Below are 26,975 nucleotides of genomic sequence, written 5' to 3'. Positions count from 1 at the left end.
TCTGGCTCCTGCCTTTAGAAAGCAAACTTCACAAAAGTGCTAGGAACACAGTGCTTAAGACAGTGTCTGCTGGGTAGCAGGTGTTCAATAAATACGTGGAGAGAATGGATGTGCCATGTTGCATCTTAGTGTGTGGGCATTATGCCACTTGCCGTCTGTCTTCCTTAAAAGGATTTTTTTTTTAAACTATAAAGCAAATGATTCTTTAATTCTCTGAGCGATGCTCAGTGTGTGCAGCAACGGAGAGAAAGCGCTGGAGCCACGTCCTCTAATCTCCTCATTCTGGAGTCGGAGCCGGTTGCTCTGAAGATCATTTTCCCTTAATACCGCGGAGACCCTCAATCTAAGATGAGGATCTGCACCCACAGCTGCATTGTCCTGCGAGGGCGGCCCCCAGGCGGACTCCTTGCCCCTCGTGTGAGGGAAGTGGGCCGAGTGGCGAGGCTCAGAGGAACCTGCAGGAGGAGGCGGCTTCTGTACAGCCCTCCCCACGCATTGCTGAGCTTCGAACCGGGAACCAGGCCGTGAAAGGACACACTCCCTCCTCTGAGGTCCTGAACCAGGACTCTAATAAATGATCTTATCTCAGTCTCCTTCTCAGGCCTGCCTGGCTGGCTCTGAACCCATGGCCCGCACCCATTTCCTCCCGCCCAGCCACCTGCCCAGCAGCACGCGCGCACACACGCCCATGCTCATGGACACTTGGGGCTCTCCACTCCCCGCACCTCTCCACTGGCCCCTTTCACACACAAGGACCTAGAGGTGTAGACCCAGGAACAGCCAGTTCCCTAACCTGACGGTGCTGCCTGCTGACCTCCACCCCTCTCCCAGCGCACACCTCATCTCCAGCTTGTGTGATGGCAGAAAGGCTGTGCGTGTGTGTGTGTGTGTGTGTGTGTGTGTGTGTGTGTGTGTGCCCCTCAACCCAGGTCAGGAGGAGGAGAAGAACAGGAAAAAACAAGTTGGTTTCTCCCTTCACACACGCGGGGCGGCAGGATATACCTGCTGAGTGTCCCAGAAGGCGGGAGGAGACCATCCGCTGGAGCCTCAGGTTCTGAGTGTGAGGCTGGGAGGAGGGGGCGGGCACTGAGCGCGGGGAGGGCACCCTGCAGAGGTCAGGGCTCAGGATGCCGCACACAGCAGTGAAGGTGGCTGCCCGGAGGGGGTGTGGGTGAGAAGAGGGGGCTCCCCGGGCTGCAGGGTGGAGAGGGAGAGCTGGGGAAGGGCGGGGGGGGGGGGGTGAGTTGGAGGGCGGGGTGTGGGGCACTGGGACCCCAGCAGGGTGGGCATTGGGGGGGGCAGTGACTGCCTCAGCCTCCGGCCTGACCTTTCTGGGGGGGGCGGGGGGGTTACGGCGAGAATGCGGATGGGGGGGGCGTCGCTGGCTCCCACGGCGATGCAGCTGGACGGAGGGGCTCCGCGTGGGTGAGGCCCCCGGAGAGGGAGTGGCCGGGGACCTCGGGGGCCACAGGCGGGTGGGGGGAGTACGGGGACTGGCCATGTTCGCCTCCGGGGGCGGCACCTCCGGGGGAGACGCATGAAGGTAACCCCAAACCAGTGGGCAGGCGGTTAGGTGCTTCCACCCCGATGGGGTGGGGCTTCGGAGGGGGCCACCCCGAGGGGCAGGTGAGCAGCGGAGCCCTCGGGCCCTGGGCTGGAAAGGGGAGCCCCTAAGAGCAGGGACCCCCCCACCCCGCCCCAGGCTGCGGGGAGCGCTGGGCCGCTGTACGGGATCCGGACAAAAGTCTGTGGGGCTGAGAGAGCCAGGGATGGGGGGACAGGGGGCTGCGCACCTGGGGGGGGGGTGGCAAACTGGGGATCGGGCTGGGGTCGGAGGGTTTGGGGGAGCTGAGGGGTTCTCATTAGGAAGCAAGCGCGGAGGGACTGGGGGAACGGACACGGTTTCCACTGGGGTGCTCCCCGCTCGGGCGGAGGGCTCCCCGAATTAGACGTTGAGTATGGGGCGCGGGGAGGGCTGCGGCCGCCGAGGGCGACCCCGAAACTGGGCTCAGGGCCCCTGGGGGCTCGCGGGCGGCCCTCGCTCCGCCGGGGCCATGGGGGTCCGCACCCGCTGGAGCCGTGGCGGCCTGGGGGGCCCGGGGCGATCTCCCCCCACCGGGGAGACTGGGGATCCCCCAGGCTCCGGCGGCGGGGGGTCCCCGGTCTGGAACCCAGCTACCTGGAAGCCCCGGGCAGCGCTTCGTCCCGGGAGGGCGTTCCCGGCCCGGCCCCGCGCGGGGAGGGTGGGGTGCGGCCGCGCCCCGGCCCGGCCGGGCCGGCACCGGGGTTCGGGGGCCCGCTCCGGGGTTCGGGGGTCCGCTCCGGGGTTCGGGGGCCCGCTCCGCGGTTCGGGGGCCCGCTCCGGGGTTCGGGGCCCTCGCCCTCGGGGCCCGGGGCCCGGGGCCGGCGGGGCGGGGTGCGGGCGCCGGGCGCGGGCGGCGCGGGGCTTTATGCGCGGGCGGCGGGGGAGGAGCCGGCAGGTCGGCCCCCGGCGGGCCCTCCCCTCGGCCGTCCCCGCCCGCCCGCCCGCCCGCCCGAGCGGGGTCGGGGGAGGGGGCAGCATGGCCTGTCCGTCCGGCCCCCTTCGCCGCGCACCTCATCTGCCCCGCGCCGCCCGCCGCCGCCGCTCCGCCGCCCCGCCGCCCGCGGCTCCCGATGGAGACAGACGCGCCCCAGCCCGGCCTCGCCGCCCCGGACTCGCCGCACGACCCCTGGTACGGCCGCCGCCGCCCGCCCGCCGCCCGCCGGCCCCGCCAACATGGCCGATGCGGCCGGCGGCCTCCGCGCCCGCGCCCCCCGCGCCCCGCGCCCGGCGCTCACGGCCCTTTGTGTCTCCGCCCGCAGCAAGATGTTCATCGGGGGACTCAGCTGGCAGACGACGCAGGGTGAGCGCCCGCGCCGCCCGGCGCCCCGGCCCGGCCCGGCCCGCTGACCCCCGCGCCCCCGCCGCCGGGACAGCGCGGGCGGCCGGCGAGGCGCGGCCCGGCGGGCGGAGCGGGGGGCGCGGGCGCGGGGGCCCCGAGGGCGGGCCGGGCCCCCGGGCCCCGCCGGCGGCGGCGCCAACTCCGCTCGCACCTGCGGCTCAAACTTTTGTGAGCGGCTCCGGGCGGGCGGGAACCGGCCGGACCGTCCCCCCGCGGCCCGCGGCCTCGGCGTCCCGGCCCCGCGGCGCCCGGAGCGGCGGGAGTCGGGGGGGGGGGCGGGGGCTCCGGCCGCGGGCGCGGGGCGGCGGGCGCGGGGCGGCGGGCGGGGCGGGGGCCGGGCCGGTGCGAGGCGGTGTGTGTTGCAGAAGGGCTGCGCGAGTACTTCGGCCAGTTCGGGGAGGTGAAGGAGTGCCTGGTGATGCGGGACCCGCTGACCAAGAGGTCCAGGTGAGCCCCGGCCCGCGCCCCGCGCCCCGGGCCCCCCGGTGCCCACCCGCCCCCCGTGACCCTCTCCTCCCCGCCAGGGGCTTCGGCTTCGTCACGTTCGCGGACCAGGCGGGCGTGGACAAGGTGCTGGCGCAGTCGCGGCACGAGCTCGACTCCAAAACGGTGAGTGGCCCCGCGGCGGGGGGCCCTTTGGGGGGAGAGGGGGGCGCCGGGGCGGAGGCCCGGACCCCCGGGGACGGCCGCACGGGGTCCTGAGGGAAGGAGGGGGTGTTCTGAGCAGAAGGGCCGCCAGGCTCCCAAACTTTGTCACCGGAGTTGAAGGCGGAGAGGAAAGAGACCACCCGGGCCTGCCCCGAGATGCCCCATCTCCAGCCCCTCCGGGGGAGGTGAGGGAGGCGCAGTCGCCCCCTCTGTGTGTGTGTGTGTGTGTCCCCCCCCCCCCCCCCGCGTCCCCATAGGTGCTCGTCTTCAGGCTCCGGGAGGAGGCCGGGGTGGGGCTGGCGCCGTCCCCTCCCCAAAGTGGGTGAGTCAGGGCCGCAGGGACCCAGCCCGTGGCTTCTGTGAACTGCAGCTAGTATTTGGCTCTGACCCCCCACCCCCATCCCAGACCCATGGCAGCGCACCCCTAAACCTGCCCCCTCCCGGCCCCTGGCTTTGGGTCCGTGGGCTCCTTGCTTTGTGAGGAAAACCCAGGCCTGCTCTCCCCGGGGAGGGAAGGGCTGGGGAGAAGGGAGCCAGCTTGGGCGAGAAGCCCTCTGAGGCCGGCTCGGAGGCCTGTTTGGTTTCAAGCTGCCGGGTCGTGTTTGCTGTTGTCCCTCTGCTCCCCGGTGTCCTGGGCTGTGCGGGGGCCCTGGCCGGGCCCTGGCTCCGGGGAGAGTGGGAAGGAGAGAGTGATAGCAGGGGTTCCCCTGTGAGGGGGTGACCTGTGACTGGGGAGCCCAGGGGCCGGACAGTGTGATAGCTCTCGCACTCCCCCATCTCCTCCGGGCCTGGGCCTCCCTGCTCGGGGCAGCCGCGGGCTCCTGTTTACCTGCAACAATGGCCGGTTGTGCCCAAGAATTTGTTAAGTTGCCGCCCGCCTGTCCCCACTCCTGGCGCCTCGGCCAGGGCTCCCACCCCTGCCCTGGCGATGAGCAGCCGAGGCCAGGCCTCCACTTTGCGGCTCTGAAAGGCTCCTCTTGGCTCAGCCCGAGTGACCCAGGCCCGGAGTGGAGAGACAGTGGCCTATTGTTTTTGGTGATTATCTGCCATCGAGCTGCCTGTTCTCCTGCCGTCCCCTGTCCTCAGAGTGCACGGTGGCTTCTGGGCCTCTGTGAGCCGAGAGGCTGGGCTGGGCTGGGGGAAAGGAAGGCTGATAAGGGCTGGAAGAGAGGGGAGGAAGGAGGGTGCGCTGGCCTCCTTCTGAGACTTAGGACTCGGGGGCAGAGGCCTTGTGCTTGGCGTTCTCTGGCTGCGTTAAGGGGTGGTGGGAGGGAGGTTGATTGTGGGGAGTCTATTTTGGGTTCTGACTTTCACCTTTTATTTACTTGTTGGGTTTTAGTTATGTTGCCGGCTGTGAGTCAGAGTGGAGGTGGGGCGCAGCGGGATAGGGTGTGTGTGGGTCTGCTGGACGGAGCCCGGGTACCGGCTCATCTCCCCGGGGGGTGCGGTCTGCGTGGGGGGTTTCGGGGGGGCTGACTGGGGTGTGCTCCAGTGGCTGGGAGAAATGGGAGGAGGAAATACGTACGGAATCACCCCCTCGGACGGGGAGAATGGCCAGCTGTGATTTCCCCGGAGCCGAGAGGGCCTCTGGGAGAGGAGGCACTGCCCTGGCAGAAAGGGTGAGGGTTCCCTCTCGGGGGGCGGGTTCCAGGGGGCGCCCGGAGGAAGCTGGTCCTGGGTCTGTGCCGTCCAGGCAGAGAGCCGGTCGCCTGGAACCAGGCTGAGTTTTGGACAGAAGGAGCTTTGGGAAAAGATAGCTCTTGCCTGCGAACTTGTGAGAGGTGTCCCCCATGTGGGTGCCGTCAGCTCCGAATGGCGGAGCCTCCTGGGTCCTGCACGGACCGCGGTGCCCCCCGCCCTGCCTGTGGCCGGTCTCAGTCCGGCTGGAGCACCCGCATAACCAGGTGCAGGCTGCTTTTCCCTCCTGGGGGCTGCTCACAGCCAAGGGCAAAGGTGGCTCCGTAATAGCACCTTTGTCTGTGCCGCAAAGGGCCGTTCACAAAGCACCGCCCTCAGCCACGTTATCTCGTCCGGTTTCCCCAGCTGCCCCTGGGAAGAGGGGCTGCAATTGCCCCCACTTTGCAGATGAGGGCACTGAGGCTCCGCGGGGCCAGGCGAGTCCCCAAGATCACAGGCTTGGCCCGGGGCCCAGGATTCCTGAGTCCCAGCCCTCTGGCCTTGCCCGGCACCACAGCCAGCCTGCGCCCGGCCTCACCCCAGGCCCGCCGCGTCCTCCGGGAGAGCCGGGAGGTGTCATAACATCAGGGGAACAGGCCGAGTCCACTCCCGGTGGTTTATGAACTCTTATCTGGAGGCCAAGGCCGTCCCTTCGCAAGCCTTCAGAAGTCTGGATTGCGTGCCTCGCCTAGACAGGTGTCCGTGGGAAGTCCGTTAAGCTGGGAAGGTCCTCACAATGCCTGGCGCTCAAAGGAGTGAGACTGCTTACTTTTGGGGGGGTTCTGGCTGTCAGCCGGACACTATTCTTTGCGAGCATTCGCTCCTGTGCCCTGCAGATGTCCGCAGGAGGTGGAAGTTACTCTCTCTGTCCGTTTTGCAGGGAGCTTGACCCTGAGGCTCAGAGAGGTTCGGTAATTTGCCTAAGGTCTTTACAGCTGGGAAGCACCTTAAGAGGGATTTGCACCCACTAGCCCGGCTCTGGGGCCCACATGCTTAACCACTTCGCCTTGCTGCCGGAGGCTGGTCTCTGTCGCCTCGGTGTCCTGGCGTGAGAACGGTCCTCAGGGTGGAGAGTCCAGTGGTCACCGTCGGTGTGTGGTAACGAGGCCCCTTCTCTTTCAGATTGACCCCAAAGTGGCCTTTCCCGGAGAGCACAGCCCAAGGTAGGCGTGTGTCCGTCGGGAGGCCTGTGACAGAGGGCGGAGATATTCCCAGCATTCCTTTCTAGGAAAGATGCTTCGGGACCTCGGTGGGGACTGGGCCGGGGGGAGTTAGGATTCTCGATGTCCTTGTTCTGTAGATCGAAGACACCATGTATCCTCCTTCCCTCTGTGCCCGGGGCAGGCTGGGGAAGGGGCGGCGTGTGCTGGCAGAAGGGGAACCTCTCGGGGGACCCGTTGTGCTATATTGGAAGCCCGTTTGGCTTGGACCGAAGTGGAATTCTGACCTCAGAGAGCACAGCCTCGGTTCCCACTGCCTCTGGGGGTCAGATCCAGGACAGACCTACGCCCCAAGGCTGAGCTGGAGGAGGCCCGGGAGCGGCTTCTGACCCCGGTCACCCTGCCGCCTCTGGATGCGTGGGGCCCGAGGAGGGGGAAGGGACCTCGGAGCCCGTCACCTGCTGTCTTTCGGCTTGGGGGCCGTGGCTGCCCTCCCCAGCACGCTCTCCCTGGTGCCTGGCACACTTTTCTGGGTGTGCGGGAGGAACCGGAAGGAAAACAGACTCCTCGGCAGTGGAGCCGTAGAGCGCTCCAAACTATGGTCCAGGGCAGAGGCCTGAGATTCTGTTCCCGCCCCAGGGCCACTCGCCGGATCTTAACTTTTCAGCAGTTGAATAGTGGAGACAGGGAGGCTGGCTACAGAACAGGGACCCTGTGTCTGCTGACTTACAAGTGTCCCAGGACTGGTCCCTCCCCAGGAGAGCTGTTTCTCCTTTGCAGGAGGGGTGGTGGGAACAAGACGCTTTAGGGTCCTGAGGCCTGGTGCCCGGCTCCCGCCGCGGCGAAGGGAGAGGGCGGCGAGTTAGCGGCAGGAAGGGGCACCGCTGGCGGGCGGCGGAGGGAGGGCCTGAAAGCAATTACGGGGCAGGTATGCGAGGGAAGGCAGCCGCGCGGGGAGCGCATGGTCGGAACTGGGTTAATTCCATTAAGCAGTTTGGTGACAGAAGGCGCTTTGGTGTGAGGACGGGGCTGGGAATTGCTGTGGATTAGCCATGCGCTCTGGGGTAATTAGGACCATGTGTTCCTCCTCGAACGGGACTGGGGCCACAGGGCTGCCAGAGGCCGGGTTGGAGGAGGTGGGTGAGGAACACGTTGGCATGGCGTCCAGGGGGTCCCTGGGATGGCCGTGGCCTCTCCCAGGGGGAGCGGGCGGGGTCTCAGTTAGGCTGTATGGTCTTTAGGGAGGGCATTTCCCCGTAAGACCCCCGGGAGGGAGGCGGGCGCACTGGAGCCAGCCAGGGTGTGGGGTGCACAGCTGCCTGGGACAGGCCTAGAGGCGGGGGCCGAGGGGGAGCTCAGGGGGGCCTTCCGAGAAGCGGGGGCCACAGAGAGCCTGTCAGCTGGCGCCCTGGCAGGAGGCGCGCCCCTGCTGGTGGCAGGAGGCCACGGGACTCAGATGCCCACTCTCTCCTCCTCTCCCCGACAGATGGTGACTCGGACGAAGAAGATCTTCGTGGGGGGGCTGTCGGTGAACACCACGGTGGAGGATGTGAAGCAGTATTTTGAGCAGTTCGGGAAGGTGGGTGAAATCGGGGCGGGGGGGGGCGCTTACTGGGGGTGGGAAGAGCCTGGGATTGGTCAGGAGGGAGCAGAGTCCAGCCGGTCACTCCAGCGGCCACAGAAGCTGAAAGAGGGGTGGGTGCTTCTGAGGGTGAGGTGAGGCCAGCCCACGGTGCAGGCTGCTGGCCTGTCTGAGGGCCCCACCCCCTGGCCGCGTCCCCGGGGACAGAGCGCACAGTAGCTCTCTCTGTTGTTGCCCTTCCCGTGTTTTCCTCTCACTTATCTCGGTCCCCCAGGGGAGGCTGCGCTGCGCAGCCAGTTCCATCCAGTCCCCCGGCCTCCTGGGAGCCTGCACCTGTCCGGGCCATGGCACCTTCCCCCTCTCCTTCCCGGCGAGGACGATAAGGAGGCCATAAATAGGGCTCCCATTGCACCCGCACTCCGCGGGCACCGGCGGGAGGTGGGGCAGGAGCTGGGGAGGGGGCTGATCCTCCACCTGTTTATGGGGGGCGGGGGGGGGGCGCTGACCATCAGGCCCCAGGCTTGGCTCTCTGCTCTGAGATGCAGCCAGCTTTCACCTCCGGGCTGTTTGTGACATCAGACCCTAGGGTGTCCCCAGGAAGGTGAGCGATGTCAGAGTCCAGGTTCCACGGAGAGACGGCAAAGGGGGGACCCGCGAGCTAATCTGAGGGTGACGGTGCTGTGTGCTCAGTACCGGGCCCCTGGCCCTCTCCGGCGCCAGGCAGGCTGCAGGCTGGCTCTCACTTTCCCACCCAGGTGGCTGCAGTTCCCTGTGGGCTAAGGGCAGGGAAGGCCCTGTGGGAAATGGAGTGTGAGCTGGCCACTGGGTGAGCTTCCGGCTCCCTGGCTCCGGGGTGGAAGGGAGAAGGTGAGAGGTCCCTGGGCCGCGGATGCTGGCGGCGCGGGGGCCTTCGTGGGGACTGGGCGCAGGGCGGGCCATGGGGACCTGGGTCCGGGGCGCAGGGTGGAGGAGACTGGGTCCGGGGCGCAGGGCGGGGACTGGGTCCGGGGTGCAGGGTGGGGACTGGGTCCGGGCTCAGGGTGGGGACTGGGTCCGGGCTCAGGGTGGGGACCTGGGTCCGGGCTCAGGGTGGGGACTGGGTCCGGGGCGCAGGGTGGGGACCTGGGTCGGGGCGCAGGGTGGGGACTGGGTCCGGGGCGCAGGGTGGGGACTGGGTCCGGGGCGCAGGGTGGGGACCTGGGTCGGGGCGCAGGGTGGGGACTGGGTCCGGGGCGCAGGGTGGGGACTGGGTCGGGGCGCAGGGTGGGGACCTGGGTCGGGGCGCAGGGTGGGGACTGGGTCCGGGGCGCAGGGTGGGGACCTGGGTCGGGGCGCAGGGCGGGGACTGGGTCCGGGGCGCAGGGCGGGGACTGGGTCGGGCGCGGGGCGGCGCGGGGGCCCCGGGGGAGGCCGCCCGGCGGCGGGCCCTCCCTCCCGGGGTGTCTTTGTGTCGGAGCGGAGCGGCGGAGGGAGCGGCGGCCCCGCACTAATCGGATCCAGCAGCTGCGATTGGAGGCCGCTGCCCCCGGGGCCGGCGTCGCCATGGCAACCGGGCCCCAGGAGAAGCCGGCAGCGCCGCGTCTTTTGTTCGGGCCTAAATCGGCGTTGGCATGTGAAACCGGCCCGGGAGGCCGGGGACCGGGGGGAGCCGGGGAGCCGAAGAATAGGCTGCCGGGGAGCGGGGACAGCCGGGGGGACAGCCGGGAATGCCAAGGGCCCTGCGGCGGGGGACCCCCCCCCCCCGGGCCGAGGGGCAGCCGCCGAGGGGGGAACAATGGTCGCCGCCATGGCTGCCACTCAGGCTTAGCGGCTGCCGAACTTGGCGGCTCCCACCGGTCAGCAGCCCCGCCGCTCCCCTCCCCCTGCCCGCCCCCCGCCCTGCCCGGTTCCCATGGCGACCGGAGCCTATTAAGGACACCGCGCTGGGCGCCTCCCCGCTGCCCCGGGGGGAGGGGGCGCTGGGGGGGGGGTCCTGCGCCCCCCCTCCCGGCCGCTGCCCTGGCTCCCCGCCTGGCCTCGACCCCAGGCCCCCGGGTCTGTCCAGCCAGAGCTCAGGGGGAAGGGTCCGGGGGTCCCGAGTGATGGATGGGCCGGGAGGCTGGGAGGAGGAAGGCAGAGAGGGCTGTGCATTTGGGCCGGAGTCAATGTGTGAATCAGGCAGGGACTCAAAGCTGTCGTAGGAGAGTGCCGGTTCTCAGCTCATTCATTCGTCCGAACAATAATTACTGAGCCCAAGTCAAGTGCTCAGTCCGCTGGATCTGGTAGCAGCCGGCACCGCGCTGTCCGCACCAAACCTTCGAAGGCCGTGGTGGTGGGCTGCCCTCCCCAGCTCTGTCCCCTCCGCGATAAGGTGATGATAATCGTCGTTACTTATTAAGCACTGGCTGTATCCCAGGTGCTAGGAGTTGAGTGTTACACGCTCTCATTTAACTCCTCCCTGTAAGACACTCTCACACCCACTTCACAGATGAGTAACCTGAGTCAGGGAGACCCAGAGCCACTTGCCCCAGAGGACCCACCAGCAAGTGCAGGGCCTGGGGTGTGGATTCAGAGCCTGAGCCTGATGCGGCCCTGTCTCGTTGGCATCGCTGAGCAGGTTTGGGATTGGGACTCGGAGCGGGTCCTTCAGGATGAGCGTGAGGGTGAGGCTCCCAGAAGGCCAGCAGGGCCGGAAGAGGCCATTCCTCAGAGTCTCAGGGACCAGCCACCTCCCGGCTCGGAGGGTCCTGGCGCCCTCGGGGGGGGGGGGGTCAGGCCCAGTCCCACGTGGCGCTGTGTGCGCTGCAGGGACTGTCCCTCCTTCAAGGAGGCGGCAGGCCTGGGGAGAGAGCGAAGGGGACTCCGGGAGAAGCTGTGCCCCTGCTTCAGGCAGTTTTCCTTCACCCCGTGGGGGTGTGTGTTGGGGGGGGGGTCAGCGGCTGGAATGCGATGGAGGGGGAACAGCCCTTATTTCCACCAAGGATGAATCAGACCTTCGCTTAACCCCGCGAGCTCGCGGACATTGGCTGGAGAGTGAAGGGCCGGGAGATTCAGCCGATGCGGGCACAGGGGAGGCGGTGGGGGGTGGGAGGGAAGCTAAGAGCTCTGGCTGACCAGGGATCCGAGGGGTGCCCTGAGGAAGAGGCAGGAAGAGCAGCCTGGGGTCCAGAGAGGGAGGAGAGGGGAGACCCTCCCCTTTCCTCAGCCCGGCCCCTCCCCCAGTCAGTGGGAGGCCGGCAGCCCAGGCCCTGAACTCCACGTGGTTTAATTACAGCCTCTAGCAAAAGGAAGCCTCAATTAGAGGAGAAGCTCTGTACGGAGAGGGAGAGGGGCCGAGACTGGCTGGGAGGCAGCCGTCCTCCTGGCCTTTCGCAAAGAGGGGAGCGGCCTCTGCTTCCCCGGCTTCCCCTGATCTTGTATTTCCTCCCCTGCTGCCCACTCGGTGCCTCTTCCTCCCAGGCTTGATCTAAGGCTTGCTGTGTGACCTTAGGCAGGTGACTTCACCTCTCTGATCCCACTTCCTTCCGTACAAAATGAGGGTCTTGACGCGCAGGGAATGTGGAGAGGATCATGGGACAAGGGGCCAGGCACATACTTGGCGCTTAATATTTGCTGGCTGGCCCGTCGGGAGTCCGGGGGTGGGAAGGGGCTGCTGTGGCGTCCAGCTGGGGTTGCGGGCAGGAAGTCGCCCCCAGCGCGGGAGCCGGTTTACGAAAAAGCCTGGGCTGGGGAGCAGGGGGCGGAACAGGCGGGGGAGGCCCCCTGGCCTCTGGAGCGGGACCCTCCCACCACCAAACGGCTCTGTTTCAGGTGGACGATGCCATGCTGATGTTTGACAAAACCACCAACCGGCACCGAGGTGAGCGCGCCCCTCCCCTGCCCTCCCGGGCCGCCGGGCCTGTGGTCAGCCAGGGGGCTGCAGGTCACAGCTGCCCTTTCATCTCTCCTCCTGACATCCTATCCCCGAGGATCCGCATCCTCTCCAGGGCCCGGCCTTACAGAAGGCTTTTGTCCCGCCGTTTCCTGTGCTAGAAACTTGCAGAATTGCAGACACCCGAGAGGAGCAGACTCTCCCTGGCCGGGCCCTGCCCCCACCGGGCCTGCTGTCTGCCCGGCCGTGTCTGCACTGGGCCTACCTTGTCCCTGGTAACCGGAGCGCAGGCCGGGCTGCCCCAGGGTCAGGCTGACTTGCCGACTCAAAGCCCCGGGCAGTCTGCTCCTCCCACTGCCCTTCACCCCCACCCCGTCAGCGGGGCCCAGCCCCAGCCCCAGCCCCCTCGCCCCTGAACCTGGGAGCTTCTAGGCCACAGTGTTTGCTCAGCCTGGTTGTTTTTCTCCCAGAGGCCTTGCCTCTCAGACTCCCCTTCCGTCCCCGGGGCACACGGAGGAGGGCTCCCGCTCCAGCTGCTGCAGGACTTTGGGCCTTTAACCTGCTCTGGGGGTGGGGGGGGGGGCGGGTGCCGCGTGTGCGGGCCTCTGCATGGGGAGGGGTCAGCGTCTGAGCGTGTGTGTGTGTGTGTGTGTGTGTGTGTGTGTGTTGTATCGGGGTGACTGTGTGCTGTGCACAGGGTCTTTATGTGTGTGGGAGCACGTGTGTGAGTCTACCCGTGTGAGTGTGACCGCACAAGCATGTGTGGGTGTGTACACTTTTGTGTGCGTGTACACAAGGGTCTGTCTGCGTGTGCTCTTCCCTTCCTCTTTGGAAAGCATCTGAGAGGAGAAAGGGCACGGGGAGTGGGATTTCAGAGAGCTCTGCCCCTTTCCCTCGCTGGGTGATCTTGAGCAAATCACTCACTTTCCTGAGCCTTGGCGGTCACGTCTGTAGTTTGGAACCAGAAACCGCCGGGGCCGGTGCAGAGAGGGTCCTGGCTGAGGGCTCTCAGACGCTCCCCTGCCGGAGGGAGTGGTGGTGCTGGTGTGACTTGGGGCTGGGCTTGGACCACCAGTCCGGTTCTGACCCTGTGTTTGCCCGCTAGGGTTCGGGTTTGTCACGTTTGAGAGCGAAGACATCGTGGAGAAAGTGTGTGAAATTCATTTCCATGAAATCAACAACAAAATGGTGAGCTGGGGTTGGACAGGGTGAGGGGCAGAGAGAGGCTTTGGCTCCTGGCTGAGCCCGCCAGGGGCGCCCCGGGGCTCTGAGGCAGCAGAGGGCTCAGTCAGGGGGTAGAATCAGTTCCCCACACCCGGACAATCTGCATGGCAAGGTGTTCGCCCCTGTGGCGGTTAAAAAGCCTGGGGTGGGGGAGGCGGAAAGCAAAAACTTAAAAAAGCCTGGACTGAAATCCTCACTCCACTACTTGCTGGTCTAGTCATTGGGCAGATGGTTTTCGCTCTCTGAGCCTCCATTTCCTCGTCTGTAAAATGGGAGTGACCGTAGCACCTTCGTGGTTGTGAGCATTCAGGAACTGGTGCCTGCAGCCAGCCTGTTTGCACAGTGCCTGGCGTGTGGTAACGGAGATGAACAGGGAAGAGGCCGGGGAACGGGAGGGCCGGGGGGAGGACTGACACCGGGTCTCATTGCAGGTGGAATGTAAGAAAGCGCAGCCGAAAGAGGTGATGTCGCCGACCGGCTCGGCCCGGGGCAGGTCCCGAGTCATGCCCTACGGAATGGACGCCTTCATGCTGGGCATCGGCATGCTGGGTACGTGCCGGGCCTGCACCCGCAGCTTCCTCCTGCCCAGCTGCTCCCAGCTGCCCGCGAGGGGCCTCGCCTCCGTGGTCCGCCCTTCGCTCCGGAGTCTCTGGGTGGGAGTGGGGACCCAGGGCCTCGGGTCCGCCAGGCCTGCCAGAGGCGGGTAGTTTGTTGTGGGGCACTGCCCTCTGGTGGTGGCCAGAAGAACGGTCCAGCTGCTCTCTCCTTGGTCTTGTCCATCCATCCATTCATCCATCCAGGAAACAGGTATTGAGCAACTGTAAATGCCAGGCACTGTGCCAAGCAGCACAGCAGCGACTCCCCTTGGACCTTTACGGTTTGGCATGGAGAACAAACAGTAATAACACACACACACGGGTTTAGGGTGGAGGAGTGTAGGGTGCCAGGGGAGCATGGGTCATAGGGCACGTAACCAAGACTTGGAGAAGCCAGAAGAGAAGATACGTGTGATCAGGAGCTGGGGGAAGGGAGGGGAGAGTGTTCCAGCAGCGGGAGCAGAGCTCACAAACACCCACAGGCCTTTGGGGAGGGAGAGAGGCTGCGACTGATGCTGATGGAGCAGCTTCTGAGAGGCCTCGCCTGGCCTCACGGGGTTTCCATCAGTGGGAGACGGGAGTGGATTGGCAGTGTCCCCACAGGGGGACGAAGCCGTGGGGGTCCAAAGAGGGGTGTCGGGGAGGTCTCCCCTGGCGGAGGGGAGGGCTGCCTGAGCCTCAGGTTGGGCAGGATCAGCACCGCTCGGGGCCCCGATGGAGCGGACAGTCTGAGCCGGGCCCGCAGGAAGCTCAGTTTCCCAGAGAGACGGGATGTGCCCGCACAGGAAGGGAAAGTACAGGGGTCTTCATGCCGGGAACTCCGAGGAGGGGGATAATGTGGCTACAGGGCCAGGTTTGGGGTCACAGATGGGGCGGTTGAGGACAGCACCCTCCGAACAGTGCATGGTCTTCTCTTGAAGTTTTGGGTGGCTTTTTATTTTTATTTTTTATGTGGAAATAGTTGCAAACTTTCAGAAGAGTTGAAAACGAAGTAGCACACAGAACATCCATATACCCTTTACCAAATTCATCTATTATTAACATTATACCCATGTCTTTGTCATTCTCTCTCTCTCTCTCTCTCTCTCTCTCTCTCTCTCTCTCTCTTTCTTTTTCTGTCCCCCCTCTCCCTTTCCCTCTCTCCTTCCCCTCTCTCCATATATATGTCCACACACACATAATAAATACACTTGTGAGTAAATCACATGCATTATGGTCCTTTACCCTTAAGTATTTCACTAAGATCAGGGATATTCTCTCATGAGACTATGTAATAATTGTCAACTTTATCCATTGATATTGATAGGGTATTTTATCCTAGCCCACCTATTTCTGTCTTTATTAGTTGGCTCAGTAATGTTCTCTGGAGCACATTTTTAAAAATATATATATATTTTACTGACTTTTTACAGAGAGGAATAGAGAGTTAGAAACATCGATGAGAGAGAATCATTGATCAGCTGCCTCTTGCACACCCCCTACTGGGGATGTGCCCGCAACCAAGGTACATGCCCTTGCCCGGAATCGAACCCAGGACCTTTCAGTTCTCAGGCCAACGCTCTATCCACTGAGCCACACCGGTTTTGGCTCTGGAGCACGTTTTGCCTCCACGGACGAGCCGCGGGCTGGAGGCACGCCTCTCCGTTCGTTGTCCTGTCTCCTCAGCCTCCTTTGATCTGGAACGTGGGGAGAGTTTTCTTTTCAAGGCGATTTGTTCTTTATCCCGTGTAAAGACTGAACACAGGAAAGGGCGTCCTCTGACAGGTGGTGGGAACGGCGGCGGAGGGACTGGGAGCCTGTCGGTGTGAATCCGAACCCCTTTCCCCCGTGGCCGTTCCTCCGCGCCGCGGTTCCCAGCTCCGGGTGTGAGACGCCAGCGCCGGCTGGTGCTGGAGGCTCAGGAGATGGGGAAACAGGAAGTCTGCACTTAACCCAGGCTGCAGAGGGAGAAGCCAGGGGGTGATAGGTACATACTGTAACCCTTGTGGGTGACCTCTCTGAGGAGGTGACCCTGGGCTAAGGTTTGCACGGTGACAGGGACCCCGTCATGTGAAATCCGGGGTGGGGTGGGGTGAGCGTTCCGGGCGGAGGGACAGCATATGCAAAGGCCCTGAGGTGGGAAGGAGCTTGGGGAACAGTGGGGAGGGGAGGTCAGCGTGGCTGGGGTGCAGTGACCAGGGACAGAGCTGATGAGGACAGGAAGGAGGCAGGAGCCAGGAGCCAGAGCAGGAAGGGCCTCGGCAAGGGTTTGAATGGCTCTTAGCCAGTAAGCGTCCCCTCTCTCTGAGCCTCCGTTTTCTGACCTGTAAGATGGGGTTCTCAGCAGTAAGGATTGCTTAGGGTCCTGATGAGGTTTAAGGAGAAAAGCTGTGCGTGCGCCTGGCCCGGGGCTCGGCGTGTGGAAGGTGCCGGTGGTGGGACTGGGAGGTGACGGGGGAGGGAAAGGAGTGGCTCAGAGTTCCCGCTGCTCAGGGTCCGAGCTGTCGGTGAGGCCTCTGACCCCGGTCCCCTCGCCCCCCCAGGGTACCCCGGTTTCCAGGCCACGACCTACGCCAGCAGGAGTTACACGGGCCTCGCCCCCGGCTACACCTACCAGTTCCCCGGTAAGTCCGCTCAGTCCGCTGCCAGCATGTCCCCGGTCCCCGGTCCCCAGGCCATCTGGCTCCCCAGGGCGGTGTGGGGGGTGCATGGCTGGGGCTGGGGGGCTGCCTGCTGGGAGTTTGGAAGGAAGGGCATGTCTGAGGAAGGAGCACCTCTCCCCACCCGCCCCCTCCCCCTCCCCCTTCCCCCTCCCCCCTCCCCCTCCCCCTCCCCGGAAGCCGGCCTCCTGTCTCCTCTCCACCCCCCGCAAGGTTGCCACCTCCACCACAGAGGGCACGGGCTTGGGTCAGCGGGCACCGGGGTCGGCGGGCACTGGGCTTGGGTCAGGGGGCACCGGGCGTGTCTTTTTGGACACACGGGGAGGGCCACGTGCTATACTGAGCCTTCCGAGGCCAGCGGGACCCCTGAGACCCGGATGCTAGAAGCGATTTAAAACATGATGCTCAGCTCCCTCATCTGTGATTCAAAGCGAACACAGCTCTCTGCCTCCAAACACATGGCAGGACGCCCGCCAGAGCTTTGAACTCTCCCGTGATGACTGTTCAGTGTTGTTTTCTTTGAAATATCAGGTTTTTGCAAGGCTCTTGGTGTTGTTTTTTTTTTGGTCTTATTTTTAGAGGGTCCCTCGGCCCGTGCCTCGGCCCCTCGGGCTGCCTGTGTCCGCATTCTGTCGTCTGACCCTGACAGCAGTCCCGGGGGGAGGGCTGTCGGTCCCCTTGTATCGGTGAGGAAATGGGCTCAGAGGGAGGGGAGAGGTGACTGGCTAAGGTGACTGGACTAGAAAGTTCTGGAGCCGAGAGCCCACCTGAGCCTGACCTGCTCCAGGTCATCGCTTTTACCACACTGCTCCCCCAGCTCCTCCTTCCCCCAAAAATAGGAGTTGAGGAGGATTCTGGGGGATGTTGAGGTGCAATCTCAAGCCTTTTTAAAAAATATATATATATATTTTATTGATTTTCCACAGAGAGGAAGGGAGAGGGATAAAGAGCTAGAAACCCTCATGAGAGAGAAACATCGACCAGCTGCCTCCTGCACACCCCCTAATGGGGATGTGCCCGCAACCAAGATACATGGCCTTGACCAGACTCGGCAATCTCAAACCTTTTAAGAAACATCAGCCTGGCAGGCGTAGCTCAGTGGTGGAGCCTTGACTCGTGAACCAGGAGGTTATGGTTCAATTCAAACCAGGACACATGCCTAAGTTGCCGGCTCCATCCCCAGTAGGGGGTGTGCAGGAGGAGCCATCAATGATTCTCTCTCATCATTGAAGTTTCTGTGTCTCTCTCCCCCTTCCTCTCTGAAGTCAATAATATATATATATATATATATATATATATATATATGGCAGCCCAGCTTTGCCAGTGCCCAGATATATGGCAGCCCAGCTTTGCCCGTGCCCAGGGTATAGATGGCAACTCTACCCCCTCTCCGCGCCTGTCTCTCTCCTGTGTCTGTCTCCTCCCCGCCTTGGCCTGCTGGGGACTGTGCCCTGCCCCTCCCCAGCTCCTGGGTCCCGTGCCTGGCCTGCCCCCACCCAGTGTCCCTGTGGGTGCCTCTGTCCCCGGGGCACACCCGAGGGGCCTCTCCTGCACCTTCCTAAGCTGTTTTACGTTTCGTTTTAGAGTTCCGTGTAGAGCGGACCCCTCTCCCGAGCGCCCCCGTCCTCCCCGAGCTCACAGGTCAGTTGCTCTGACTCCGTACACCTCGCAGGCCACGTGGGCGGGAGAGAAGGACTGAGGAGCGCCCCCTGGGGGAGGGGCGGTGGACTCCCCTCTCCTGCCCGCAGCCTCCCGCTGTGGATGCGCAGACAGCCGGTCCGTGTAGGACATGGCCCTGGGGGTGGAGCGTCGGGCCAGATGGAGGCCCAGTCCCCCATTCATCCACTTGGCAGGCATTTCTCTGGCGCCCCCGTCAGCACCACGTAGGCTGCGAGCCCCGGTGGGGAAGAGGCCAGGCTCAGACCGGGCAGGGCGGGCCAGGCGGGGACCTGGGCGAACGGCGGGCACGCGGCACGCCACACCCAGCTGGCCCTGCGGGGAGCGGGAGGGGACGCCCCCCCAGTCCGTTTGGATCTCATTTTCCAAGCGAAGCTGGAAACCCGGCTTTTGCTTTCGAAGGAATTTTCCAGTTGCAGTGGGACCTCGTTTCTCGAACTTCCTTCCATCCTTCCATCCGGAAGGCTGTTTGAAAAACCACATCACGTTTAGAAACAATGTAGATGTAATTAATCCGGGACAGACCCCCAAGTGGCTCCCTGCTGTCACCTTTCTCTTATGCAGCACATGTCTGCTAGAATATCTCATCTATAAAGGAACCCTTCAAAAACAAAAAGAACGTGAAATTTAGATGAAAATTTAACAAAGAGGAAAGGAAATATATAGTAAAAAGGAAATTTCACAATAATTATAAGCAGCAACAAAAGCAAAAAAACACGAAAATCTTTACAGCGCAATGTCCTGAGACTTTTTTAAAAATATATTTTATTGATTTTTTTTAGAGAGGAAGAGAGAGGGATAGAGAGTTAGAAGCATTGATGAGAGCGAAACATTGATCAGCTGCCTCTTGCACCCCACCCCCCCCCCACTGGGGATGTGCCCGCAAGCAACGTACATGCCTTTCACCGGAATCGAACCCGAGACCTTTCAGTCCACAGGCCGACGCTCTATCCACTGAGCCAAACGGGTTTTGGCTGTCATGAGACTTGAACAGCGGTAACTGACTCGTTTGAACATTCTCTCCTGTTTGACACATGAGAGATGCGTGTCATACAGGTATCAGCAGGAAAGGGTTGTCAGGTTAAGAAGCGAGATGTTGCCAAGACCGGTTTGGCTCAGTGGATAGAGCGTCGGCCTGCGGACTGTAAAGGTCCCGGGTTCGATTCCGGTCAAGGGCATGTACCTTGGTTTCGGGCACATCCCCAGTGGGGGGGTGTGCGAGAGGCAGCTGATCGATGTCTCTCGCTCATTGATGTTTCTAACTCTCTCTCTTCCTCTCTGTAAATAAACAATAAGATATATATATTTTAAAAATAAGATATATCTAAAAAAAAAAAAAAAAAGAAGAAGAAGTGAGATGTTCCAGAAACAAGGTTCTCCTGTATTTTTAAGTGTTGGCAACAAATTCCAAACTTTGAATCACTGCGGGCCACACGAGACCTATTGGGGCAGAGCCAGGCCTCGGCTGCCCACGGGGACGTCCGGGCCAGTGGGTGGCGGTGTGGGCCTTGGCCATTTCTCCATCCGGGCCCTCCGCTGGCGCCGAGCCGGGGGCCAGGCCGAGGGGCAGGGGGCGCTCAAGGTGAGGGGGCTGCGCGGGGTTTCTCTGCTCCACCTGCTTCCCCCGCCCCCACACCCGGACTCCCCAGCCAGCCTGCGTGGAGGGTGGATGCTGCTTTCGACGAGACCTTCCTTCCAAGGGGTGCTCCGGGGCCCCCCGGTGGAGGGGGGGAACGTGGGGTGCAGAAAGGTGGGGTGATGGAGGCTCTTCCCCGGGTAGAGTGGGGGTTTGGGCAGCGATGGGGGAGGAGAGAGGCACCTTTTCTACCCATTGGAGAACGCTGTCTGAGGACCCGCTGTGGGCCCCGGGCCCGGCGGCCACAGAGCTGCCGTCTGGAGAGGAAGCGGGTGCTTAGTAGGCAAGTGAGCAGCCCTTCCCGAGGTGAGAAGCAGGAGGTGAGAAACAGGAGCTCGGATGGCCACAGGCGTGCCTGTGGGAATGCCTGGAGGTGCCTAAGCACAGACTGAGCCCAGCCTGCCCCTGAGGAGCGGAGGGAGAAACGCCCTCGGGTGTCTTGGTGAGGGGAGGGGCGGGGGGGGGGTCCCTCCTAGAAGTCTGGGGTCTGAACTCTTCTTTTTTTTATATTTTTATTGATTTTTTACAGAGAGGAAGGGAGAGAGATAGAGAGCTAGAAACATCGATGAGAGAGAAACATCGACCAGCTGCCTCTTGCACACACCCCACCGGGGATGTGCGCGCAACCACCGTACATGCCCCTGACCGGAATCGAACCTGGGACCTTTCAGTCCGCAGACCGACGCTCTACCACTGAGCCAAACCGGTTTTGCCATATTTTTATTGATTTTTTTTTTTACAGAAAGGAAGAGACAGGGATAGAGAGAAACATCGATGAACTTCTATTTATTTTTTTAAAACTTTTGTTTATTTTTTTATTATTATTTTAATATTTTTTTATTATTTTAATATTTTATTGATTTTTTACAAGAGGAAGAGAGAGGGATAGAGAGTTAGAAACATCGATGAGAGAAAATCATCAATCAGCTGCCTCTTGCACACCCCCTACCTAGGATGTGCCCGCAACCAAGGTACATGCCCTTGGCCGGAATTGAACCTGGGACCTTTCAGTCCGCAGACCGACGCTCTATCCACTGAGCCAAACCGGTTTCGGCTGGACTCTTCTCTTGCCTTCAGGAGATGTGAATAGACATTCATCACGGCAGGTGCTGCCCCCAGCTGGGCAGACACAGCAGTGAGCGAGCTAGAGCAGGCCCTGCCTCCCGGAGCTGTGACGCGGGAGGGGGGGGGGGCAATAAACGAGCAAACAAGTAAACAAGGTACTTTCAGGGGTGAGACGTTCCAGGAGAACAAACGGAGATGTGGTGCAGCATGTGGTGCAGCGGCAGTGAGAGTGGTCAGGGAAGGCTTCTCGGAGGAGGTGGCATCTGAGAGAGACAAAGCCGGCCGCTATATGTGAAGCCTCCTCTACGGTGGGAGCTGCTCTGTCCCAGACTTCAAGTTCCACGCCAGGATTCCCAGGGGCCTTTTCCGGGATCCCTAGCCCCAGTTCTAGTTCAGGGTTAGGGTGACGCAAACAGCCCCTATGGGCGCATCTTAGGATGGGAGACTGATGTTCCTGAGGGCAAACACCAACGCTGCAGACCCTGGCGGGGCTGGGGGGGGGGGGGGGGCAGAGTTTACAGCCTCTCTGGGGCTACAGTGGCAAAGCCAAACAGCAGGGGGCGCTCACCCCAGTCCCAGGGAACTCCTGGCTCCAGCCCACCTGTTCTTGAAGCAGTGGTCCCTTCTACTCCGTCAGTGGACATTTAGTAAGCACCTGCTGTGTACAGGCAGGGTCCTAGGCACCATGGAGGGTCTGGATGGAAGTAGAAAGCAGACAAAAGGAATAGCAAAACCCCTGTGTCTGGAGGGGACCGAGGAGGGGCTGAGAGGCTTGGCTGTGGTCAGGGGGCCGGGGGCAGGACATCGGATGCGCGTGGTTTGTGGAGGACACGCTGTCCGGGGGGGAGCGGGAGCAGGCCCGGCGGCAGAAGGGAGGCCTGGGGCCGTTGTGGCTCGGCCAGCAGTCCCGCAGGGAGCGCGGGCTGCACCGCGGGCACTTGCACTGAGGCCGAGGCCCGTGGCTGCCCGTCACTGGCTCAGGTGCCTGGTTGGGAAGAGACAAACCTCCCATTTCCTTCGGACCCAGGGCACTCTGGAGCAGGGGCAGCTCAGGCTGAGGTGCCCCCCATGAGTGTGCCCCTCGAGTCCAGGGGAGCAGCCGTCCGCCCTCCTGCTGTCCATCGCTGCCCGGTCAGGGCCTGGCGCGGCCTCAGCCCTGCCGCCGGACCCGGGGCTGCACTGCCCCTCCGCAGGGGCGAGGTGCCCCCTCTCCTGCCGCTCTGAGTGCCCGCGCTTCCCTTCCAGCCATTCCTCTCACCGCCTACGGACCCATGGCGGCGGCGGCCGCGGCGGCCGCTGTGGTTCGAGGAACGGGTAAGGCCTTCTGGGGTGCAGGAAGCAAGGGAGGGGTGCAGGGGGCAGAGGAGCCTAGGGGGGGCCCTTTGAGAGGGGTTCCGTATTTCTTCACCCAGGTTAGCGGGGCCCCTGGCGAGCCCGCCAGGACCAAGGCCGGCAGCTCTGCCCTCGGAGCCTAGAGGCTGGGGCGTCCGGCGCCACAGGCAGGCGTTCTGGGTGACCCTGTCCTGGGGGGGGGGCGTTCTGGGTGACCCTGTCCTGGGGGGGGGGCGGGCGTTCTGGGTGACCCTGTCCTGGGGGGGCGGGGGGCACAGGGGAGCTCCAGGCCTCAGGAAGGCCTCTCGGGGGGAGCACTTCGCTTTCTGTCTGAAGGCAGAGGGAACAGCAGGTGCGAAGGCGTGGCGGTCAGTGAGCGTGTGGAGCCAGGAATGGGTGCGGGGAGAGAGGGAGGAGCAGCCAGGGCCCGGGAGGACTCTGAGCACGTTAAGTGGTGGAGGGGCGGGATGTTAGAGAATGCACAGGCTCACAGGGAGCGGCTGGAAGGGGCTCGGGAAGGAAGGAGGCCTGGGGGTGAGTGAGGGGGCCGCTGCGAGGTCAGACAGGTGCGAGGTCAGACAGTGTGAGGTCAGACAGGTGCGAGGTCAGACAGTGTGAGGTCAGACAGGTGCGAGGTCAGACAGATCGGGGGCCGCGCCAGGCCTGGCGGGCGGATGGGCTGGGGGGGGCCTCCGGGAAGGAGGGGGACCCACAGGCCCGGGTGGGATGAGGCGGAGGGAGGGGTGGAAGGGGGGTGGAGGGATGAGGCGGAGGGAGGGGTGGAAGGGGGGTGGAGGGTTGAGGCGGAGGGAGGGGTGGGTGCGACGGGTCTGAAGGCTCCAGGGCTACCACTGTCTTCTTTCTGGGTCGCCAGGCTCTCACCCCTGGACGATGGCTCCCCCTCCAGGTTCCACGCCCGGCCGCACGGGGGGCTTCCTGGGGACCACCAGCCCCGGCCCCATGGCCGAGCTCTACGGGGCCGCCAACCAGGACTCGGGGGTCAGCAGCTACATCAGCGCTGCCAGCCCCGCCCCCAGCACCGGCTTCGGCCACAGCCTCGGGGTGAGTGGCTGGTCCAGGGGGACCCAGCGCCGGAGGAGGGAAAGGCCGGTCTGTCCCGGGGCGGAGGGCGGCGCGGGCAGTGAGTGAGTGTCGCCGGGCAGTGAGGGAGAGCGGGAGTCCGCGTTCATTCAGCGGCCGCTGGGGACGTTCCAGCACCGGGGAGGGTGGGGCATTTAACAAGGTACGGCTTCTGTGCTGCACGAGGCCCCGCCCGCCCTGCAGACCTCTCAGCGGGCCTGCAGGGGGCGTCGCAGGGCAGGGCCGGGAGGACCTGGCCGCACTCCGGGGTCCGGGGAGGATCGGGGCCCTGGCTTTGTCTGCTCCCCCGGAATCTAAGAGTCAACTTCTTGTCTTCCCAGGGCCCCTTGATTGCCACAGCTTTCACCAATGGGTACCACTGAGGCAGGAGCCAGGCGGCCAGAGGTGAGGAGGGGCAAGGGCCTGGGGTGGGGATTATCCCGGGGAGCCTGGTACCGGGAGCCCAGCCTGGGCCGTGGGCCAGTCCCTGCCTTCATGGAGTCCGGGGGTCAGACCTCCCCACCAGCCGTGGCCACGGAACACGAAAAGCTGCTCAGCCTGCGACATAAAAGTCTAAGAGAGAGCAGGACCGGGCGCAGATCTGTTAAGATTGCTAATGCCCAGCCATGGTGAGGGTGCAGGGAACTGCAGACAGGCTCGGGGTTTCCAAAAGGCAGTCTGGCCGTGCCTTTGTTTTAAAGTATGTTCTTACTGATTTCAGAGAGGAAGGGAGAGGGGGAGAGAGAGAAACATCAGAGATGAGAGAATTGCTGACCGGCTGTCTCCTGCACACCCTCTTCTGGGGATGGAGCCCACCACCCGGATGTGCCCTTGACTGGGATCGAACCTGGGACCCTTCAGTCCGCAGGCCGACATTCTGTCCGCTGAGCAAAGCCGGCCAGGGCTCTAGCCAGACTCTACACACTCATCCCCTTGACCCACCCGCTCCACTTCTAGGCATTTATTTTTAACACTGCAAATAACTGAATTGCCCATCCAAAGACGAGTGGCTAGCTTTGTGGGTGTGTGCACGCAAAGGGGGTGACACAGCAGCCGAAGCAGGACTGCGGGCAGCTGCCCGCCCGCAGAGAACCCCGCCCTCAGCCAGCACGCAGCCTGTGCCCCAGACCTGAGGGGTGGGGGTTTGAACCAGTGACCTTTCATGTTTTTATTCGTTCAAACAACGACTTGTTGAGCGGTATTCCAGGACAGAGGGACACGGAACAGACAGAAAGCAAGCGAGCCCTGGCCCGCGGCTCAGAGGGTTGGCGTTCCGTCCTGCCCAGCAGAGGGCTGGGGTTTGATTCCGGGTCAGGGCTCAGGTCAGGTTTCGGGTTCAATTTCAGTCGGGGGGATCCGGGACCAGCTGGTCCATGTTCCTCTCACATCCTGGTTTCTCTCCCTCAAATCAATAACCATACACTGGGGTGAGGGCTTAAAAAAAAGTGGCTTGAAACCCTAAGACAAGTTCCTTTTTTTCAAATCAAGTGAGATCGTTCTAGATGGTGTGCGGGGCCACCTTAGGGGCTCAGAGGAGGCACCTCTGACTGAGAAGGGGACCTCTGAATACATCCAGCCGATTAAAATCCGGGGAAAGATTGAAATCCTATTAAATTCCCAGGTCAGCCGAAACCGGTTTGGCTCAGTGGATAGAGCGTCGGCTTGGGGACTGAAAGGTCCCGGGTTTGATTCCGGTCAAGGGCATGTACCTTGGTTGCGGGCACATCCCCAGTAGGGGGTGTGCAAGAGGCAGCTGGTCGATGTTTCTCTCTCATCGACGTTTCTAGCTCTCTATCTCTCTCCCTTCCTCACTGTACAAAATCAATAAAATATATTTTTTAAAAATTTAAAAAAAAAAATTTCCCAGGTCAGCACAGGGACTTTGTGCAGAGCACGTGCACAAAGCCCACCTGGGGGGAATTGGGGGGAGGGGCCTCTGCACGGAGGGGGTGTACTGTGTTCTGGGGGCCGGGGGGCGGGGGGGGGAGGGTTACGGGGGCTGGACGCCCATGGCTCCCTCTGTTACAGCGCCCCTGCGGCTGACTGAGGACCAGGAGGAGCCAGCGAGGGGGCGGGACACCTCACCGCAGCCGCCGCCCCTCCCCCCGCGACTCAGACGCTACTGCCGCCCCCCCTCTCCCCGGCCCCTGCCCTGCCCTGCTGCCCGATAGCCTGGCCCCCTACTAACCTCCCCTCCCCACCCCCTCCCCGCTTTTATTTATTTTGGATTAGCCGGTTGCCCCCGCCCTCTGGGCGCCCAGGACCCACAGAGCTTTGTGCTTAGCTAGAGCGGCCGGGCTGTGGGCTGCGGCCCCGGGTTCTAGTCTCCTGTGCCCTCCTTTTCTCTGCCCTCGCCCCCCCCCCTTTTTTTTTTTTAAAGAAACTTTTTTAAACTATTTCTAGGTTTGTGAATGTGAAGCCCCAGGCCGCCGGGGGCACAGGGCCGGGCCCCACCAGCTGAGAACACACACACGTGTGTGTGGGGTGGCCTGGCCCCCTCCCGCCCGGAGAGGACTAGGCCAGGCCGAGCCCCGGGCCCGTCCTGTACCATATGTAAATACTGTGAGGTGGGCCCACCCTCAGACCCAGCGAGGTCTCCCCTGTCCGTCCCTCCCAGACACCGTTACTGTACGCTCCAGGCCTCCTCTGGCCGAGCAGGCCCGCACGCTCAGGCCCTGGGGGTCAAGGCCGTGGGCCTGGTCACCCCGAAAACCCAGTGTGGGGGTGAGGGCCGAGGAGGGCCCGCCAGAGTCACTGCTGGAAAGGAATTAGCTCTCCAGGCCCCCTGCCCGGGTCGGGCCTCGTGGCTTCTGCTCTGAGCCCCAGGAGTGGGCATCGGGGGCCCTGGGACGGGGCGGACCCCGGGGAAAGCAAAGGGCTTCTCAGGGAACCCCCACATTCTCACTGAAGTATCTCGCCAGGACGGTCCCAGGGCCAGAGCCCGTGTCGGCCCTCGCCCCGGAGCCCCCGCAGAGGAGGGAGGCCCAGGGCCTGACCTGGGGCCCAGGCTGGTGTGGCCGGCCGAGGCCCCTGCCCCTCGGTGTCCCCCCGGGCCTGGGGCTGGGGACCCGCGCCCCCTCCTCCTCGGTCCCCACCATAGACCCCGTGGAGAATTCCTGTCTGTGTGAGGTGCTTAACCCGTTACCCCGAGAACACAAAGCAATAATCTTTGTTACTGAGATCGCGGCTGTTCGTGGTTTTTTTTTTTAATGTTTCCTAATAAAAGAGAAGCTGCAATTTATTGTTTTTTATTTTTAATTTTCTACACATTCGAGCTGAGTCAGGAGAGACTTAGTGCTCCCTCCTCCCTTCCTGTGACGCCCCCGCCCCCACCCCCCTCTCCTCGGCCCGTCCATGGGCTCAGGCCCTGGGATTCCGCGTTTTCTGATTTGTTTGGGGAATTTTTTAAAAGATGTTACGTGGTGTTTTTGAAGCCAGCAAGTTACCAACCTCCGGCATCTCTTCTCTCCACATCTGTAACTTCTTTTTCCGGGATTTATTTCCAGTTTTAAATTCCTAATAAATTATTTGAAAACAGTGCTGGGCTCGGGAGTGTTGTGTGTGTGTGTGTGTGCGTGTGTGCGTGCGCGCAGGCAGGTCTGGTTTGCCCAGGACCATGTCCACTTACCTTCTCTTGTTCTCCTCCCGGAACAGTGTGTGTGTGTGTGTGTGTGTGTGTGTGTGCGTGTGTGCGTGCGCGCAGGCAGGTCTGGTTTGCCCAGGACCATGTCCACTTTCTCTTGTTCTCCTCCCGGAACAGTGTGTGTGTGTGTGTGTGTGTGTGTGTGTGTGTGTGTGTGCGTGCGCGCAGGCAGGTCTGGTTTGCCCAGGACCATGTCCACTTTCTCTTGTTCTCCTCCCGGAACAGTGTGTGTGTGTGTGTGT

General features: G+C 63.1%; 1 protein-coding gene across 1 annotated transcript; it reads left to right on the top strand.

The window, feature by feature from the left end:
- Positions 1–2,467: 2,467 nt before the first annotated feature.
- On the top strand, positions 2,468–26,625 carry MSI1 (musashi RNA binding protein 1). The gene is given in 16 exon segments (XM_084868408.1): positions 2,468–2,714; positions 2,845–2,885; positions 3,290–3,371; positions 3,449–3,533; positions 6,372–6,393; positions 6,396–6,412; positions 7,896–7,988; positions 11,781–11,829; positions 12,947–13,029; positions 13,497–13,614; positions 16,184–16,264; positions 17,885–17,941; positions 21,924–21,992; positions 22,918–23,072; positions 23,432–23,495; positions 25,119–26,625. Coding segments are annotated over 15 exon segments (1,053 nt in total). The 5' UTR covers positions 2,468–2,655; the 3' UTR covers positions 23,474–23,495; positions 25,119–26,625.
- Positions 26,626–26,975: the final 350 nt, after the last annotated feature.

Source organism: Pipistrellus hanaki (genome assembly GCF_964339955.1).
Source record: "Pipistrellus hanaki genome assembly, chromosome: 19".
In the NCBI taxonomy this organism is placed as follows: domain Eukaryota; kingdom Metazoa; phylum Chordata; class Mammalia; order Chiroptera; family Vespertilionidae; genus Pipistrellus; species Pipistrellus hanaki.
The sequence above is the reverse complement of the archived record's forward strand: the minus strand, read 5'-3'. Positions and strand labels throughout refer to the sequence as shown.